At 39.8% G+C, this 19,779-nt stretch overlaps 1 protein-coding gene across 2 annotated transcripts; it reads left to right on the plus strand.

Moving 5' to 3' along the window:
• Window positions 1-6,303: 6,303 nt before the first annotated feature.
• LOC137794442 (guanine nucleotide-binding protein subunit alpha-14-like) lies at window positions 6,304-19,389 on the plus strand. Of its 2 annotated transcripts, none has more exons than XM_068591195.1 (8): window positions 6,304-6,631; window positions 6,963-7,135; window positions 9,265-9,449; window positions 10,075-10,229; window positions 12,021-12,149; window positions 13,126-13,255; window positions 14,031-14,184; window positions 17,263-19,389. In XM_068591195.1, exons 2-8 carry the CDS (start codon window positions 6,985-6,987, stop codon window positions 17,466-17,468), a joined length of 1,110 nt encoding a protein of 369 aa, XP_068447296.1. In that variant the 5' UTR covers window positions 6,304-6,631; window positions 6,963-6,984; the 3' UTR covers window positions 17,469-19,389. The 2 variants fall into 2 exon arrangements, with proteins under 2 accessions (XP_068447296.1, XP_068447295.1); XM_068591194.1 differs by having other exon boundaries at window positions 6,974-7,135.
• The last annotated feature ends 390 nt before the right edge of the window (window positions 19,390-19,779 follow it).

Here is a 19,779-nt window from a genome sequence, read left to right on the forward strand (position 1 = left end):
ATGGGATAAACCAGCCTCTTCAACAGCTACAAAAGAAATTGTATTTCTTCCACCCTTGTCTACAACACACAGCTTGATGCATGTTCAAATTGAAATTCAAAAGGCTTAATTCTATCTCATTATTAACTCTGCCTTTCTGCCAAAAAGAACACTTTGTCAGCAAACCAGACAGGTAAGGTCACAGATAGTGTCAATATTTGAAAAGCCTTTTCCTGATACGCCAAGTGTCTCATGGATTCCCCGAAAAACCTATGAATAAACAGAAAGCCACATATTTACTTTGTAATAAAGATATACAAGCATGAAACGTTTTTTATGGGGGAGGGGGAAAGTTATTCCTGAACTGCTGTGAGGTCCCGAGACAGAGGACGACACGGTGGCTGAGGGAGGAAGTATTGATGGGTCGTTATTAGTGATTAGATAACTTTAAAAATATCTTATACAATATATTGCATTTTATAAGCTTGTCTGTAAAATTGTAATCTGTAAGGTACAAAATATGTCAAATAAATGTACAGTAATGCATTAAAACATATACTATTTACCTCTGAAATGTAATGGAGTCAAAGTATAATAAGTTTAAAAGTAAAACAACTCCTTTTGCAGACTGGTGCCACAGAGTGTTATGTTAATTATCATACAGCATATAGGTCGATGTAACAGTGCCATCCCTGGAATTCGATTGGCCTCCCCAGATGCCCTAATCCCAAATTTTTGGCCTCCCAGCAGGTTGATCCTTAAGGTTTCTTGCTCAGTTGTGCTTTTCTGGATTTATCTTAACTGAGACAAAACCCCAGATGCAGTGAAAAAAATGTGTGTGCCTTGTGAACGCCAACCAAAATAGTTGCCACCTTCATACTACACTCCACCCTGTGGGACTCCCCAAGGGTTACAGGGGGAATTTAGTTTCTGAATTACTTTTGCATTTCCCTCACTCACTACCAAAACTTGGGTAAATATTATTGTCACGGAAAACAAATAAGATTCTCACATGTGGTCATCCTATTTACTAAATCCTGGAGTTGACACCACAAATGTAAACATTGTTGATTGTAATTGTTGTTTGTATTATTATTGAATAAACAACATTTGTTATGTTGTAGCCGGTGAGAGTGAAGCTCCATTTCAACTTAAAGGTAAAATGATACTAAGTCCCCTCTGTAAAAATAGTTTTTCCCTGTAATTCGTAAGAAGGGCAGCTTGTTTTTAAAGCCAGCTTGCACATAGTAATATCTGGTTTTTCTAGTACTCGCCATCTAGTACCTGTTTCCTCTTTTAGCTTCTATTGTACTTTGGTTTTAAGCAAATATGTTTTAACCAATTCAAAACCAAGAGAATGTTAACATATTGTGCTATGATGTGGGAGAGGTTTGACAGCTGCATCCTCTCAAAGAAATAATCATTCTGAAACTTATTTTTTTCTATGGGACCTGAAACCTTATCATGTCTGCTGTGTGTAATCTTTATTTACTCTTAACCAGTAAGATATAGACTGATATTTACACATCTGAACAAAATCTCACATGTGTACCTTTTATTATAACATCAAAATTATTAAAATAGCTGTAGTGGTTGCAGAGATACACCCTTTCGAGCAGAGGCCTATGTGATCTTTGGATGTAATACTTTCTGTTTCGAGCTCCCTTTTTTATTTGCATATTTTGAAACTAATTTACATTTCTGTCTTTTTCATGTAAAATGATTTTGTATTTATACCTTTTATGCTGTCGGGGTATTTAATCTGTAGCGCTGCAGTGTTGTGTATACAATCTTCACAGTTATGAGTATACTGTTCATGTCAAAGCAGTGGAGTAAAAAAAAAAAAACAAGTTTCCCTCTCAAACGTTGATGAAAAAGTAAAAAGTAGCAGAAAATGGAAATAATCAAGTAAAACAGGAGAACCTCAAAGTTGTGCCTCAATACAGTACATGAGTCAACATTGTGAGTGACTTTCCGCCACTGCAGTAGAGTTGTGAACTAAATGTTTTTTAAAAAGTGAATGGAGGTGTGAAAATGTCTTGTGACTGAACTTTACGTTCATGAATCCATTGAACAAAAATGTCCTCTTCTTGGCCAGTTAATGATTTATTATTCATCCTGTCCACATTTCAGCGTTCTCTGGCATAAGTATTTCCTCCTCGGCCTAGCTGACACCTGTGAGTGTGAATGAGCTGGCAGACAGAAGTGTTGAGCAACGTGACATCTTGTGGACATGTGATGTCGTCGCAAGACTGAGGTTGAATAAACCACAAAGAAATCTGGCAAAAATGTAACAAAAAGTCCTCCCATGAAAATAAATGCTGTGTGTGTTTTGACTTCTTCCTTTCATTTGTCCCACCAAGAAGTGTCTCGCCTGAACATCTGGACCTTACTTGAGGAGAAGGAACATCCAAATGAATGCATCAAGGCTCAAATCACATTCAAATCTTCATTCACAGACAATTTCTTGCATGAGGTGGAGAACACACTAGCAATACCATGAACTACCCGTATACATTTAAATAATGATGCAAAAAAATAGATGAAGTTTATAATGTGAATTACAATTCATGGTCTAAACTCCCCAAGCTCAATTTGCCAAAGATAATAAACTAAAAGAACGAACGGCATCAGATCAACAAAGTCGTTCTTGGTACGATCAGGAAGATCCTCAGTCATGACTCATGAGATTACAGCCTGACCTTCGCTTATCTCACAGGGCTGCAGCTCAAACCTTCAGAAGAGATCATATCCACTCACTGTGAACCACCTGACATTTATCTCACAAACACTTCTATATTTCGTAAAGCAGTGTTATCTTTTTCGGCACATCCTTTTTATTGGGTCTCGTTCTCTTCTTCTTCTCCTTTTAATTCATCGGTTCAAGTTTGTTTTTCTTGAATTAAGCTATCTCCTTACATCATGTCAAAGTATTCCTAATCTAATGCCAAATAAAATGGACTCAGCTCTGAGACAAATGATTCAAAGAAATACTGCCGTGGAGCATTGGTTCGCAACCATGGGGGCTGGGAGCCCACCAAGGGGTCGCAAGACATATCTGAGGGGTCGCAAGATAATAAGTGGGAATGTTTTGCTAAATATGCTCTTTTTTTTTTACATAACTGTCCAGATGTATAAGCATAACATAATGCTGTTGTACTTTAAAGAGGTCCCAAGCCCACAAAGGTTGTGAACCTTTTATAGGGAACAATGAAAGAGCATTGACTCTATGGTGGAACGAACAAAAAGTGCCCTTTAATTCAATCTAAATTGTTTAGAAGTCAAAAAGATGTTCTTGCATTCATGCATTCCCCTCAACAACGCCTCTTGCTGAGCAACACTTTGAATGCAAAAGCGAAGTCAAACAGACGCCGGTGCTCCATCATCTGCAGCGCGACACGGTGTCAGATTAATAATTGATCGTTGCCCGTTTCCCACAGCAGCCAGCGGCAGAGGACAAAGTCTCCTCTTCCTCGCGCTCCTTCTTCCTGCTAACTGTGACGGTGCTGATAAGACACCTGTATGGCGACTCATCATATAAAGTGTTGTGTCACTCTTAGAGAGTCAGAGTAATCAACGCTGCCATCATGAGAGAAACATAACTTCCTGTAATTGGAAGGACGGGGCAACTTTTCCTGTTAGTCAGTCCACACCCCGGATTCTCTCTCTCTCTCTCTCTCTCTCTCTCTCTCTCTTTCTCTCTTTCTCTTTCTTTCTCTCTCTCTCTCTCTCTCTCTCTCTCTCTCTCTCTCTCTCTCTCTCTCTCTCTCTCTCTCTCTCTCTGTCTCTCTCTGTCTCTCTCTCTCTCTCTCTCTCTCTCTCTCTCTCTCTCTCTCTCTCTCTCTTTCTCTCTCTCTCTCTCTCACACACACACACACACACACACACAAACACACACAAACATTTGTTGAAGCTTGTGTTCACAGATGTTAACACATTACTATGACTACGAGCTATTACACTGTAATAATTAAAAAATAACATATGTTCTTTCATGAAAAAACAAATACACTTGATTTACTATAATTCACATGAATAAATTATATATTATCCATGCAAACTGACTTTCAAAGAATCAATTACAAACATGTATCCTCATAAACACTCAGAATATGTTATATATTCTGTGCTTAGTGCTTTATACAGTCATGCAAGTTCTTGTCGTTAAACTAATTAATCTATCAAACGCTCATGAATTACAGGAATAACAAGTCTTAAGAAGGAAGTTCATCACATGTATTTCATACACTATAATACACGTAGATGATATAACACACACACACACACACACACACACACACACACACACACACACACACACAAACACACACAAACTTCAGTCCACACACGCCTCCCTTTTGGTCTTACACCTCACCTTGTTCCCATGGCAATGCAGAGCTCAGGTGTTCTCAATATCTGAGACCATGAGAGCCTGGACCAACCGGTTCTGCTGGCTGAGACAAAAGATTGACACCCAAATAGCAGCCAAGGAGGAGCGACAAAATACCTGTTGTACTCTTCAACTGTGCACCCAAAAACACCTGCAGGGTGATTAATAACCTGCTCTGACACACCATGTGATTCCCACAAGCACACAGTCTATAGTGACTTGCTTTGTATACTTATATGCTGTGAGTGTCCTAATATATTATTATATATGTATTTATAGGACGTAAAGACTAAATGCTTTAGAAGTTAGTATTTTGTATATTTTATTGTTGATTATTTGTAATTAATATCAACTTGTACACTGAGCCCCAAACATAATAATGCATAATATCGAAATGTTATGAGCTCAAATCCGCAATGTTAAGTTAAAACTTTCAGCTTATGTAATAAATAATAACTCTCGGTGAAACTTTCCGTGATTTCACTCAAGCTCCCTCGGCTGAAACATGAAGCAGGGGAGCGTCTGCAGCAGGCGAAACTTTATCCGCAGCGCAGCGCACTCATCCATTCTGCTGTCAAACTAAACGCAGTTAAACAAGCACAACTTCCGGTACAGGCTTTTCAAATTAAGGCTGTTTGACCCGGCAAAACACTTTGGCGCAAAACACCAAAGTTGGACAGTTCTACAGAGACCATCACTTTATTTGAAATATATATACTTGATAAAAGACATACAGCAACAGAATTATAGACAACAAGCAAAAAAACTAAACCAACCATAACAAAAATGAAAATAACTTTTGACTTTTAATTATTTTTTTTTAAGATAAACTCTTCGTTAATAACCTGAAACACAGATTCCGACTACATGCGGAAGGTTTCAAGGATTATTTGATGACACATTAATAGATTTTGATGTCAGAAATGTTGTGCCAGAATGTGCCACAAACCAAAGAAATGTATGTGATTGAGCGTGTTATCATGAACTTGACTTTTTATGTCAGTGCCAAAAATTTCAAAAAGACTGCATGAACCGGGAACTCAGTTGTTGTAGACATAAGCAAATTACATTTGCTGTCAACACATTTAGCGGTTTCGGCTGTTCTAACAGCATTGTGTATTTTGTCACATCCATTCACGTCATGACAGACTCAGGACTAACTTATCGGTATTTGTTTTGGAACAATATACCACAGGAGTGGTCAGTATCAACAATGAATCACACTGTCAGGGAATAACTATACTGCTGCACTACGGACAATGGATTCAACTTTTAAAGCTTGTTGTCGCACATTTGTTGCTGTTGTACTGGAGTAAAGAGTACATTGTTTCCTTTGATGTTAAAGGATGCATTTTGCAAAAAGAGTAATGACTTGCATGCGATAGAAATCCACAGACAAAAATTATGACATTGTATTATATGCTTGGGTAAATGTAATTTCTTAGGACAAATCCCTATTTTACATGAGGCTTTCAACTATATAATTTCATATATATATATATATATATATATATATATATATATATATATATATATATATATATATATATATATATATATATATATATGCACATAATTCTTAGTTCTTAGACAACAATGCACAAAAGGAACATTTACATATATATATGCACATAGTTCTTAGACAACATAGTTCTTAGAAACATATATATATATATATATGTATATATATATATATATATATGTATATGTATATATATATGTATATATATATATATATGTATATATGTATATATATATATATGTATATATATATGTATATATATGTATATATGTATATGTATATGTATATATATATATATGTTTCTTTTGTGCATTGTTGTCTAAGAACTACGTACACTAACTAGCCACCCCGTGCTCTTATTTTATAGGCGCGATCGCGTGACTTCCGGCGCTGCCGCGGCTGTTTGCCGCTCTTTTGCCGCGTCGTCTCCCACAGCGCATTCCTGTTACAGAGTGTTTTCCAGCGGACCAGAGAGACTGCACATTCCTCTGTAGGCGCGGTGGACTTTCCCGAGCGGCAGGTTGTTTCGTGTGGGCTGAAAAAGCACCATAAAAAAAGAAAAGAAAGAGTTGTTTTATCGGCTGTGGCAGCGGGCCAATGACGCCGCTCGCGCGCCTCAGCGACAGTAGCCGTTAGCCGCAGGTGGACGTGGACTTGGGGGACACGGTGGGAAATGGACCGCGAGGAACAATCAGTGTCAACCCGCTCGACTTCAGGGAGTGTGACGGACTGATTTGGAGGTTAGAAGCTTCATTGTTTTCTGTTTGTAACTTTGAAAACTCTCTCTTGAACCAACTTGATTTACAGCAGCGGCAGAAGCTGATTAAAAACACACTCAACCAGGTGGATTTGTCAAACATGGCTTTATATAACGCTGACTTGATCACTTTCAGCAGTGTCAAAGTGAGATTTCCGGGGTGAGTGTGTGTTAGAATAAAAATCCTTACAGGTCTAACGAATCACCAAGAAAGTAAAAATTCAAAGACATCAAACGGACACCGGGCAACTGGGCGACGGGTTTATGATCGGTCCTTATCGGCTCATTACATAAAGCTGATTATTCATTGACAGTTTCATTTCAGTGGGTTTGACCATGGCGGGCTGCTGGTACTGGTGCCACCGCAGGTGTGTGTGCTGTCTGTCCGAGGAGGAGAAGACCAACATGGCTGTGGACAAAGAGATCAAGAGGATCCTCAAGCAGCAGAAGAAGAAGGAGAGAAGGGAAATTAAAATCCTCCTGCTGGGTCAGTGATCGCACACAGCACCTTTGTTCATCTTGTATGTTAGTAGTTGCAGTATATGAGAACTATGAAAGCAAAACAACAAACATTAACAACAAATATATGTGGAGACAAATGGATTAATTAGCCAAATACAATATGAACTGACACAGAGGCCACAATGAAGGAACGCCCGCCATGCAAATTAAAACTGCTGGGCCTGTTTGGTAGCCTCTGTCCAAGTGAGAAAACTATGTGATGCATGTGTCACTGTGAGAGTATGTAAAGTGGTCCAGATTGGGATCGGTTGTACGTGAAACCACTGAAATGTACAAGCCTTTACAGCTGGTTGGTTGACTTTTGGATGGAGAGTGTAGAAATGGGGTTGAGAGAGAGAGAGAGAGAAAGAAAGAAAGAAAGAAAGAAAGAGAAAGAAAGAACAAGACAGAAAGAGAGGGGTGGACATGCCACAAAGGTTCCAAGGACACATTACAGTTTTAGTGACAACTTAGCTCCTTGCTTAATGTTCCAATAGAGTCAGATAGGTACACGGGTACAGGTACACATAGGGACGCACCGATATACATACCAATATCAGATGTCGGGCCAATAATGACTCAAATAGCTGGATCACGTATCGGTGACAATGGAGCCGTTGTATTCAATGAGATTCTATGTTTGTATACTTTGTACATTGAATACTGGAATTTAAAAACTTTAGTCCACTCGGTATCGAAACTGAAAAAGTTGTATTGCTGCATTTCTTTCTTTGTTTTTTTTTTAAAGTCATTAACACAGGAGATACCGAAAGAGGTTTTTTTTTCACTTACTTGCATTGGCAGATATAATAAAATAAGTATATCCATAGAGACGTATTTTTGGGCAATAATGGCCAAATATATATGCTAATAATCTAATTATTGATTTATTATTATGGAACAAAAGTATCCCAATCACATGTTAAAAGTTTAGGTAATTTTTATTACATTAAATATAATTATGTTTTACAGTTAAGCAGAGCTGCAATCTTTTGCCTAGACTTATAATTAATTAATCCGCTCATTATTTTAATAATTTTGTTCAACCAAAATACCCCAAAGTCCAGTTAGTCAATTCACAATGCAATAAAACACAGAAAAGAGAGCAAATTATCATGAATATTTAGCTTTTTTGTTTTCCTGATGAATGACTGAGGATGAATCAATAATTTAAGTGTTCATTGGTTTCCTCCAATTGACTAATCGACTCATTAAAGCACAACATCTTCATTTGACGATTGTACAGCTGGTTTCCTGCAGTCTTTTGTTTTATGTTTCATTGTGAAGGTGGGTGAGGACGGAGGGGGTTAACCACCTCCAGTAAATGCCCAAGGGGAAACCCTGCCATGATGCGCAGAGACAGTGAACAATAACATTGAATCATGGCCCAGTCTTATTTCCCGCATCACGGTGTAGGATGACAGTAAGCAAACATTTGTGTACGGGAACAGGTCGGTCAATAAAATGATGTTTTTTCAAAACAGTTCAGTTGGAGGTTTAAATGCTATTCTTCAAAAGAGTGTGTCGTGGAATAAGAAGAGTCTCAGTTTCCTCTTGCAGATGGTTGATTGATACATGTCCTCAGAGAACACTCAAAACAGCAATAAATCACTGTTGCTCTGCAGCCTGTCGGCCTCTCCGTGTTGTAAGATACAGAAATGTGGGTACAAAAAAAGAACGCTGAAAAGATGTCAATACAATAATCTAATAAATAAAGTTTATTTTTGATCGAAGACACTATTTAACCCTGAGGCTGACAATTAAAAACGAGTAGAAAATGTGCATCTGTTAGGGTGACGTCCGGTTCAACAGCGTGTTGTGGTTTACCGCCTGTTATCTTTTCATCCCTTCACTGCAGAGGTAGCTGAGAAATGACGACTGTAGTAACACACAGTATTGTCTTGTTCAAATTCAGCTTGTGACAACTTAGATTTTTACTGCTACCGTTCTTTCCTAAAGTCGCACATTTATTTACTTAAATTGGAAAACATGGAGGAAGCCATAAAGACACAGGCAGAGCATGAATAAACACACAGGGAGCCAATAGCGCTGACCTTTGAGCTGCCCCGATGACAGAATTGTAATAATCATTTTGTGTCATTATTATTCCATCAGGTACTGGTGAGAGCGGGAAAACCACCTTCATCCGACAGATGAGGATCATCCACGGACGAGGCTTCTCAGAGGAGGAGAGGAGGACCTTTTCCAAATGCATCTTCCAGAACATTCTCACAGCCATGAAGGCCATGACAGGAGCCATGACTGCTCTCAAAATCCCCTACTTCAACCCCGAGAACGAGGTACGAGACGGGGGCCGCCCACCCTCTGGTTCCCCCGCTGGCTGAAGCTCTGTTTCCACTGTTGCTGTTGTTTGCGCCGTTAGAGTCTAGCTGCTAGCTGCTAGACAAGGCCCAGACATCTCTGAGTTCCAATTTGTATGCAGTCAGGCCGACAGGCTGTATGGAGTTGTAGTTGCTGCTGTAGTGGACCAATCACATGTCACATTTAATTGAAGAAGAGTTGCGGCGATTGACTGTGAGCAAAACCATATACAAAGTATTTTTCTGTGGATCTGAGGACAAGAACGATTGATTGCATGTATTTTTAGACTGGAGGAGTTTTAATACCTCCTTGTACCAGTTGATACCTTTAAAGATACCGCTACTCAGCTCTTACCTCAACACACATGAACACACACACACACACCAGCACAGGTGTGTGGCCATCAGGGCAAGTGCCCTCACTGGAGTCGTGGGATTGTGCCCACATCAAAACACAGCGGCACAGAAACACACACTCAACGTGTTGTCATCTATAAAAAGAAGCGGGCGGTATCACCATGAACACTGAGGAGTTTTGTGAAACGTTACAAAGAAACATCACCACACAAACTTGTATGTGCCGATCTCTTTCGCTGTCCTTCAGATCTACGCCAAGTGGCTGCAAGACATCAACACAGCGCAGATCAGCCAGCTGGAGCGAGGCTACGTGGACGCAGTCCGCCGCCTCTGGGCAGATTCGGGCATCCGGGTGTGTTACAGCCGACGCTGCCAGTACCAGCTCCTGGACTCCACAGAGTAGTGAGTAGCTCAAGGTTCATCAGAGCGTATCACATGATCGAACACTGTCACAGCAAGTTGCCACATGTGATGTCACAATGCAAGAGTCTATGATAGACAAGATCACATTGCTGTGAAGGAAGTTCAAAACACAACGTAATGGCCAAATGGAACTGATCTACTGTGGTACATGTTTTTACTGTATACTTTACTAGAGACGCATCTAGGATTAAAGACTTCTGTTGATTTCAATATATTATTATATCATTATGACTAGACCTTCCTGTCAGTTATTTTTTATAAACAGACATTTTAAGTTTTGGCTGACCAAAAGGATAAAACACATATGTATATATATATATATATATATATATATATATATATATATATATATATATATATATATATATACATATATATATATATATATATATATATATATACATATATATATATATATATATATATATACATATATATATATATATATATATATATATATATATATATTTAAATTAGGGTCCCCGCGACCCTAATGAGGATAAGCGGTTAAGATAATGGATGGATGGATATATTTAAATATACATATAAATATATATATAGTTAGTGTGAAATAAGTGATATATCTATTTTCCAAAACAATGACTGAAGTAGTTGTTGTCAATAGTGACTAAAACTTTCTGCGTGACTAGATTAGTTCAGAAATGAGTCACAGACAGCAACATGTACACGTGCTTTCACTCTGATGTCATAGGGGTGAAAATAAAACAATCAGAACAGACTAAACGGTTAAATACTATTAACACAACTGCGGTGACAACGTCACAGTTTCGGTCTTAACTGATGTATAAGAAAAGAACGTGCGGCGACATATTGTTATATTGTTTGTTTATGCCACATCTGACCTTTGTACCAAAACTCACAAGTAGACACACGGCTAAAGAAAAACTGTCTGTCGAGAAAAGTTGAGTTTATGCTTTTCTAACTGTTGAGTTTAAGGAGGACAGGAGAAGCGGCGTGTATTTAGTTAGTTAGTTTCCATATTTTCATGTTCTTTAATATTCTCAGTCGTAGTTTTCTTTCATGTTTTGTGATTTCAAGCAAACAATCGTATTATTATCTCAAAAGGAGTCCCTCGTTTAGTTTCAGCCCAACGTTCCTTGTTTGTCATCGAAGCACCGAGAACGTGCATGGTTGTTTGGCAGTTTGACCACTAGAGGGGGCTAGTTCTTTACACACTGCACCGCAGCCAGACATTTTATTTTTCAGCCGTGTTCAAAACCACCAGTTGATCAAAGAGTATTTGAGGAAGCAAACTGATTAGGAAACACTGAATAAGTCCCAGCATGGAGTCTTTTGAATCAACGTGAAAAGATTTAACACACAGTAGATATGAGTCTCACGCTCAAAGTATCTGATGTGTCCCAGAACAAAGGCTCGGCCTGCCCCTGTTTTCTCTTTTCTATTGCTGCCCTGTTCTGTGTTTACCCAGTGGCTCGATCATCACGGTGTGTGTGTGATAAGAGACAGGCAGTAGCTAATGACAGCTTGTATCAACACCGACAATAAAGCCTTCGTCTGTACACAGGGTGATATGGACTCACTCCCCCCCCCATCTTCAATTTTTAATCGCAGTTTAATTTTTTTTTAAAATACATATATACATCGTACATCTTGTGTCACTTCTGTTTGTTTAACACGGTCGAGGCCTGATTCGGTGTAAACAGAGACAATGTGTTTTACTAGCGGCTCCTGCTGTGTCAAACTGACTCATGAGTTGTAAAACCTTCTTTTTCTTCTTCTCCCCTCCAGCTACATGAATAACCTGGACCGCATCTCCGCCCCAGACTACATCCCCTCAGAACAGGACGTGCTGCGAGTTCGATTCCCCACCACGGGCATCCACGACTACTCCTTCGCCATCAAGACCATCACACTAAGGTGGCCAGTCTTCAGATTACAATCCGGTCACACAGACAAATCTAATACCGACACTATTCATTGCACGCTGGAGGAAAAAAAAAAGAAAGAAGAAGAAGGAGCTTTGTCTGCTCGCGCCTGTTCGGACGCAACCGGATCACATTTCTGACTGAGGCTGTACAAAGCCCCTACCGGGAAGTGAGGTGTCACTCTCTGGGTTTATTTATAACATGTTTCTTTATAAAGCCAGACAGGGATTTGAGTACAGCCGAGCAGACAAAGCTCAAAGTTAACTTTGGAGGAACATCGTGTTCCCAAATGAAATGACACCTGCTCTTAAATCGTGAGGTATAGCGCGGAAGCCAAAACAACCAAACTGAAGAAAGGCTTTGACTTGGTGGGCGAGTATGAGTTAGCAAACATATCAAAATGTGAAACAACAATTCCAGGACATTTCAGGGTTTCGTCGGCACATGAAGCAACAACACTGAGGTTGATTGGAGTGCGTTTCCGTCCTAATCCGGTGAACAGTTTAGAAATCACAGCAATTCAAACTTCCCTCCGCCCCACCGTTGTGGTATTATTGTTCACAACCGAGTAACCAACACAGGCCATGTCTGCTCACATTGATACTCTTTGGTTACTGGCCAAAGCTATCGATAGCTACCGAGGTAAAAGTGCTATCCTCTTCCTATTTTGGATGTGCAATGGTTCCTTTGTGCCTTAAAATAGAAAACAGAATTGCATCGAGAAAATGAGGCTGATAGGGAAGCAATTAAACTGTCTATTAAATTGTCTATTGCCACTTTAACTTCGTAATCATAGCTTTGTTTCACATGTAAAGTCCAGAACCAAAACAAAGAAACTGTGTCAGTCTAAATACTCTGCATATGTGTTATTTTTAACAGCAGTAGCACTGATGATTGCCAGGTTAGATTTGTTGTCGTAGGGTTCAAACTGTACTCTTCCTGACAACTTGTCCTTTGCTCCCTGACAGGATTGTGGACGTGGGCGGTCAGAAGTCGGAGCGTCGGAAGTGGATCCACTGTTTTGAAAACGTCACCTCGCTCATCTTCCTGGCCTCCCTGAGCGAGTACGACCAGGTCCTGGAGGAGAGAGAGACCATTGTAAGAGCACTGAGACATCTCTCTATCTGCCACAGCAGAAGGTGGACAAAATAACAGAAACAACCTCATCTATCAGCACTAAGATCCTTTATAAGTCAAAGTCTTTCATTCATCATTATGCAGAGGAGACCCAAATGCTTTTATGTATACAGTATGTTATTGTGGAGCTGCAACAATTGATAGTTGTAGTTGAGTGATAGAAAACAACAAATTAATCAGCAATCTTTTGATAATTAAATATCCTTTAATTTCAACACACTTATTGATAATTCAAATAATTGTTAGTCGCAGACCTATATTATTGGATTATTATTTCTACAGCATTAACACGTACAGACATTTAACAATGTACTTGGTCGAGATAAAGACACTTCTAGCCGCTTTCTAAGCAGTTTGGTTGTCGTATCATATTTCACCAACTGATTGGAGAATGTTAAAGTCAACTAGTGACTAGAGCTGTTGTATGAATTCGATATAACGTCATGTATTTCCCTCTGGATTGCAGTAAAGTAGTACATCCATCCATATTCTCTGTGTCTCATCCAAACATTTTGTCTCTGCAGTCATTTCATCCATCCACCAGCAGGTTTCACTCTTGCGCTAGAAAACCTCTCTCCCTCTCTCCTTAGCCTTTCCAGCCCTTGGTCCCTTCTGTCCCTTCCTTCCTTCCTCCCTCCCTCCCATCTTGTCACTAAGCCGTTTATCTGTTGCTGCCACTTTTTAGTCTGCCAACAAATTCATTAACCCTCCCACCCCCTTCCATATCGGCTTTCAGAACCGTATGCATGAGAGTCTGGCTTTGTTCTACACCACCATCCATTCTCCTTGGTTCTTCAACACCTCCATTATCCTCTTCCTCAACAAGACTGACATCTTGGCAGACAAAGTCCAGACATCTGACCTGCAGAAATACTTTCCAAGCTTCACAGGTAAGCTGAGGATACCCGTGTGTGTTTGTTTTTTAAGGTAATATGGTACTAATGGCCACCACTTTCCAGACTGAAATATTACATACTGACATTTTGTAAAGACGTTCGTGGTTCCCCTCAAGGATGAATCCTAATGATTCTTCCTCTTGTGCCACCATGAGACTGACTTTCGGTTGTGTGGAATGTCTCAACAACTATTTGATGAATTGCCATGACATTTGGTCCAGACATTCAGCTCACCCTCGAGATGAAATGTAATTTGGTGATCCCTTAACTTTTCTTCAAGCCCAAAAAGCAGATCAAATTGTAAATTGCCATGAAGGCTATGTTCAGACAGAGTTTCAGAAGTCGTGAGCTGATTTTTGTGATTGATTTCAAGGAGAAGCGATTTGTTTTAACGTACCGAATAACTTGAGTTGAAGAAAAAAATCAAATCTGAGCGGTAAGGCACCCAATGTGGTGTTATTTTACTTATTGTGGTTACTGGATATTCTCTCTTGTGGTACCAAATCATAGTTTTCTAGTGTCACTAATTGTAACGTCTTCATACAAAAGGCAGCGTTGGGTTTCATGCAGGCTCCCCTCTGACTTTAACCACGTATTAAACATAATATTCTCCATCCACGTCTGGTTGAATTTTCACTTCCCCATCGCAGCAAAGTGAAGAATTGAATTTAAGTCGAAATCTAAAATTGAAATCCTGAAGAAGTATGTAGGGTGGCATAATAGTCCAGATGGAGATAGATAGTGACGCGTTTTATAAAAAGTAAATTCAGACCGGGATGTAGAACAATAGTAGAACATTAATTTTAAGACCTATATATAAGAGGGTTGCAATGTTGTTTTCCTCCTCTGACCAATTTGCTTCGGGCCTCCAGCTACCTCCTCACATCCTGCTGCATCTACTTGGAATAATGTGTCTTTAAAAAAAGAAAAAAAGAAAAAGTAATTTGCCGAGCGATTTCAGCCGCAGCGTGTCACCGTCTCTGAACCCTCCATCACCGTCCTGGTGTCAGCACAGCCTGCTATCATTACATCTTTTTTAGCAAGCGTTCTTTCTTTCTTTCTCTTTGCACGCGCACACACACACACACACACACACGCACACACATGTGCGCACACAAACACGACAAATTAGTCACTTCCAGGTACTTGGTGTGCTTAATGATGTGGTTGCAGCCTGTAGCTCTGCTGGTGTGCCCCAACAGTCGCCCACCTCCCCTCCACCCTCCCTCTCTCCCTGTTACCCATGGCAACCCAGACTGATACTGAGCTTCACACAAGCCCCTCACCCCCCTCCCCACGCCCGCAAAACCCTGGGTCTAAATGTGTGTGCAAGGTGGGAATTAGGGACTTCAAGTGATTGTGTTTGATCGACACTCAGTGTGTGTGTGTGTGTGTGTGTGTGTGTGTGTGTGTGTGTGTGTGTGTGTGTGTCTGTGTGTGTCTGTGTGTGTGTACGCAGTACGACCACTGTGTTTCATCCTCAGTGTTAAAATAGTGACTCATACCGGGTCAAGCTACTTGATGTCACTTTAACGTAAACAACAACTGTTCCCACCGTTGGCTGCCGTTTGCCGCGTTGTGTGGAGACTGCGGGCCTTTCCAGCCGCTGCTGTAACGACATGGCAAGGCTGCTGTTGCTGAAGTAGCTAGTGAGTTAGTGAGAAGCTCGGGCGCTGAATTGATCAGTCAATAAATAATTAGTCTGGTGAGGCAGAAGGCATTTATCGAGCAAGAACTATCACAGTCCCTGCTTCCAGCTCTTTGTTTGATTTAGGGGTGCAAACAATGATTCTTTTTCATTTGATTGTCTATCATCTATGTCTTTGATTGATCAATTGATCACTTGCAAGCATTTCCTACAGCCAAAGATAATTATAACTTGTTTTATCCCACTGTTGGTTCAAAATCTCCAAAATGTCCTGTTTACTATCAAAAATAATGTTGTTGTCATAAGTTAAACAAAAAAGACACTTGGACGACATCACTATGAGCCATGGGAACTTTTTATTTGCACTATTCTTTACATTACACATTTTACATTAAAGAGATTAATTGAAAGAATAATGGACTTGACCAATAATGTAAAATTTGTGTTAGTTTGTCCCCTAATAAATGGGATCCCTCTGTTCCTCTTGTTGCCTCGCTGTAACGGTGATGTGACGCTCCAATGTTTTTATCACACAGGCTTTTTTTTCCCGTGCTTCAGCTTCTGCTAGTACATCATCACCCTGATGAGAAAACAGAGGTAGTTATCAAGTAATGACTATAGTTACAGAAATAATAAACAGGAAAACTCACTAAAATGACCGCCAGCCACAGTAATTCATTTTCATTACCGTGGTGATGGAAACTGCCTTTAATCATCTTGTCATTCAATTTGCACTTGTGAGCTGGAACTGCTCTTCATCCAACAAAATGACTCAGACCGGGAAAATATAATATATATACATACATAATATAAACTTTTTGATTAGCTTTTTTCTTTTGTCTCAAGATTGTTCAGAATTGAGAGAATAAATGAGGATTATGTTTCCTTAGTATAGTCTCACTTAATTGTGTTTAATAATACTGTTGCATTACAAGAAAATGTTGTAATTATACCGTTTCATGTGATAATCACGCAGGATTAATGAAGTACGAGATGTGCAAATATCCTATAGTTACTCTGATTGTACTTTCATTATTCAGAAAACTTTTTTTTTTTAAATGTAGTTACTGAATGTACCGAAGCTAGTCATCAATCAGTTTAATGAATTTAATCAGGCTGCTATGAACAGCTGGTTTTACTATTGAGTAATCAAAGTTTGTCAGAAAATCATGAAGAAAGAAAGAGTCTGTTACAGTCTCCTCAAACACTAAGGACATCTTCAAATAGTTTCTTTTGACTCTCAACAGTCCAACCACACCCCTCCTGAAATGATTGATTTATTATCACATAAGAAAAATAGAAAAAAATAGAACAAAGAATAATTTGGTATGTCTTTTTCAGTCTATAATAGTTCATCTTTTGGCGATTTCACTGATACCAAAAGTAAATTCATCTTTTACTGTCCTTCTCATATCCGTTTACAGGAAGGAGACGTGACCCCGAGGACGCCAAGAACTACATCTGCAAGCTGTACGAGCAGCAGGCCGTCAACCGCGACAACAAGGACGAGTGGAAGACTCTGTACCCGCACTTCACCTGCGCCACAGACACCAACAACATCCGCAGGGTGTTCAGCGACATCAAGGACACGGTTCTGCTCAAGTCTCTCAGGGACTACGGAGTCATCTGAGGAAAACGGGGGTTCTTGACTCTGCCTGCACTTTTTTACTTCCACTGGTGAAGCGAAGGCCAAAATGTCCCTTCTTTTTCTACAATTTTCTTTTCTAAAGGCAAAAAATCTGAGCATCGTCCATCCTCCATGCTTCTATCCACCCCTCCTCCTCCTCTTCCTGCTCCTCTTCTCCTTCATCAAGTCTTAATGAAGAAGGAAGGTGGTGCAAAAAAAAAAGCCAAGTTTGTATTCATCTCTCACCTTCACAACCCCAATCTCTCCTCGTCTTCCTCTCAAGTAGAAAACATGAAGAGAGATTTGGAGACACAGCTAGACTTGAGTGACTTCTGATCAGGGCGCAACGAACCAGTACCCCCCCTCCCCCCATTTTGAGTGTCTGGTCGTGACAGTGACTGAATTGAATCGTAAGACGAAGCAGAGATGCTATGAAGTACTGTGCTGCCATTAATGGAGTAATGACTTCTACAAGTGGAGATGGACGTGCTTGGATACGTCAACCTGGCACTCACATTGTATTTGTGTCCACCGGCTACACTGGGGTTCAAACACAAACTGTAAAGGCAAACACAGTTTCTATTATGTAATACAAATGGCAATGCGTGAGTTACAATCTACTGCGCCATTTATTATCAGACATCCTGAACTGGGGGATTTTCTCTCTGCGATCAACGTCACCACGGAGTCTTCGTCTGAGAGCCAAAATCCTTATTGACTACGGTTATCTCACGCCGGCAGTATTGCCATCTGTTCAGGCGCCGTCTTCTTCAATTATTGTGTTTGGGGAGATAGCGTGACTATCGTCTTTGGCGCCCATACCTGATGAGATAACATCCTCTATGTTCTCCTCCAGTAGGTTATTCTGCTTTTGTTTAACGGTGTTGCACACCGAATGAGATGTGGACAAAAGACAAGTTGACATAGTTGTAGAAAATGTGGAAAAACAATCTTTTTTTCAAATGAAATGTTCAAATGAATTAATTTGCATTTATTAACTGTTAGAAGAGTAAATAGCTTAAACACAACTCTTTGCTAATAGGTTAAAACTCCAAAGTGTCTCGTTCCCACTGTCGTCAAGTGCCCAGAATATTAGTTATTTTTTTGAATGTCAAATATATAAATGGTCATAGTACCTGAAATGTTTTGTACATTTCAACATTTAGTTTCCATAAAGCAATTAAGCCAACAGCAGACTATGCACCCCCTCAAGGCAATAATGCACAACAGTAAAATCGATAAACCTCAGCACAAATCACAGATGGAGGCTGGCAAGTTTTAAAAGGTCACGAGTGAATGAACTGAGACCCGTTTGAGAAAACAACTCGATTCACAAGATGAGTTCAAATCAACAAGGGTGGAAGAAAAGGAAGAAAAAAAATAATCCAACAGGCGATCTGCCGGGTAAAGGGTAAATAATATTAACATGAGGTGGCAGTCTGAACTCACTGAGCATCCTATTTGTATCAGTGTGTCGAGAATTTTATCATTTTGATTAGAGGCGGAAATACATCTCCCCCTTTTCAGCCCCCCCGTGTGCATCATTAGGTGTTGAATGGACAATGGAATTCATAAAAATAGCTAACCTTGATGGGAGGCTAACGCTAGCTCCCAATGTGTCTGATTTGTGGTTTCGGCTGCTCTTTTGTTAATTGTATATAATGTTGTTTTGATCTCAACACTGCTACACAATTTGACTGTACATTTATGATGACTACCTTTGATTGAGTTTTGACTGCTGTATTTTTTTTTAATGCTGTTTACCAACAGCACACACTGTGATTGTCTAGAGAACTACTTTTTGGCGTTGGGAAACCTCCTCTCATAGGGTGACAGTGAATCTTTTTTGGTGTAGACTCAGGTGGAGGAAGCTGGCAATTCTTTTGTTTTCTAGTTAATATTAAAAACAAACTTTTGAAACACACTCCCTTGGTTTGTCTCCTCTGGCAGACATGGACAGAGTGTGTCTCCTTGCCTGTGTGTGATGTGTGTTCTCTGTCACCAAGACTAATGCGGTCTCGCAGGCAGCAATCACACGCTCGCTGTGACTCGCAGCTTGCAAATAAAACACCCGGGATTAACACACGTTGGACTTTTTTTTTTCACACCGTATTCATTTCAAACACAGGTGTCACATCCTATGAAAGGAAAAGCTTTCACCATGTTTGGAGTCTGACACTGTAGATTTAACAGTTGAGGGTAGTTACACAGTCAGATGATAGTTTACATAAACTGTCTTAATCCTCTACCCTGCTGGCAGGAGTAAAGTACTTCCCCATTAGCAAGGGACAAATTTCTTTAGTAAACTAAATTC

This window comes from Clinocottus analis, unplaced genomic scaffold (assembly GCF_023055335.1).
Source record: "Clinocottus analis isolate CAN_PGR_092001 unplaced genomic scaffold, fCliAna1.0.p SCAF_25, whole genome shotgun sequence".
Classification (NCBI taxonomy): domain Eukaryota; kingdom Metazoa; phylum Chordata; class Actinopteri; order Perciformes; family Cottidae; genus Clinocottus; species Clinocottus analis.

Excerpts from the sequence above, each read along its gene's own strand:
- LOC137794442 (XM_068591195.1), top strand. The coding sequence starts at position 6,985 with ATGGCGGGCTGCTGGTACTGGTGCCACCGCAGGTGTGTGTGCTGTCTG. Across the intron at positions 10,230-12,020 it reads CTCCTGGACTCCACAGAGTA|CTACATGAATAACCTGGACC; the intron begins GTGAGTAGCTCA and ends TCTCCCCTCCAG. Across the intron at positions 14,185-17,262 it reads ATACTTTCCAAGCTTCACAG|GAAGGAGACGTGACCCCGAG; the intron begins GTAAGCTGAGGA and ends ATCCGTTTACAG.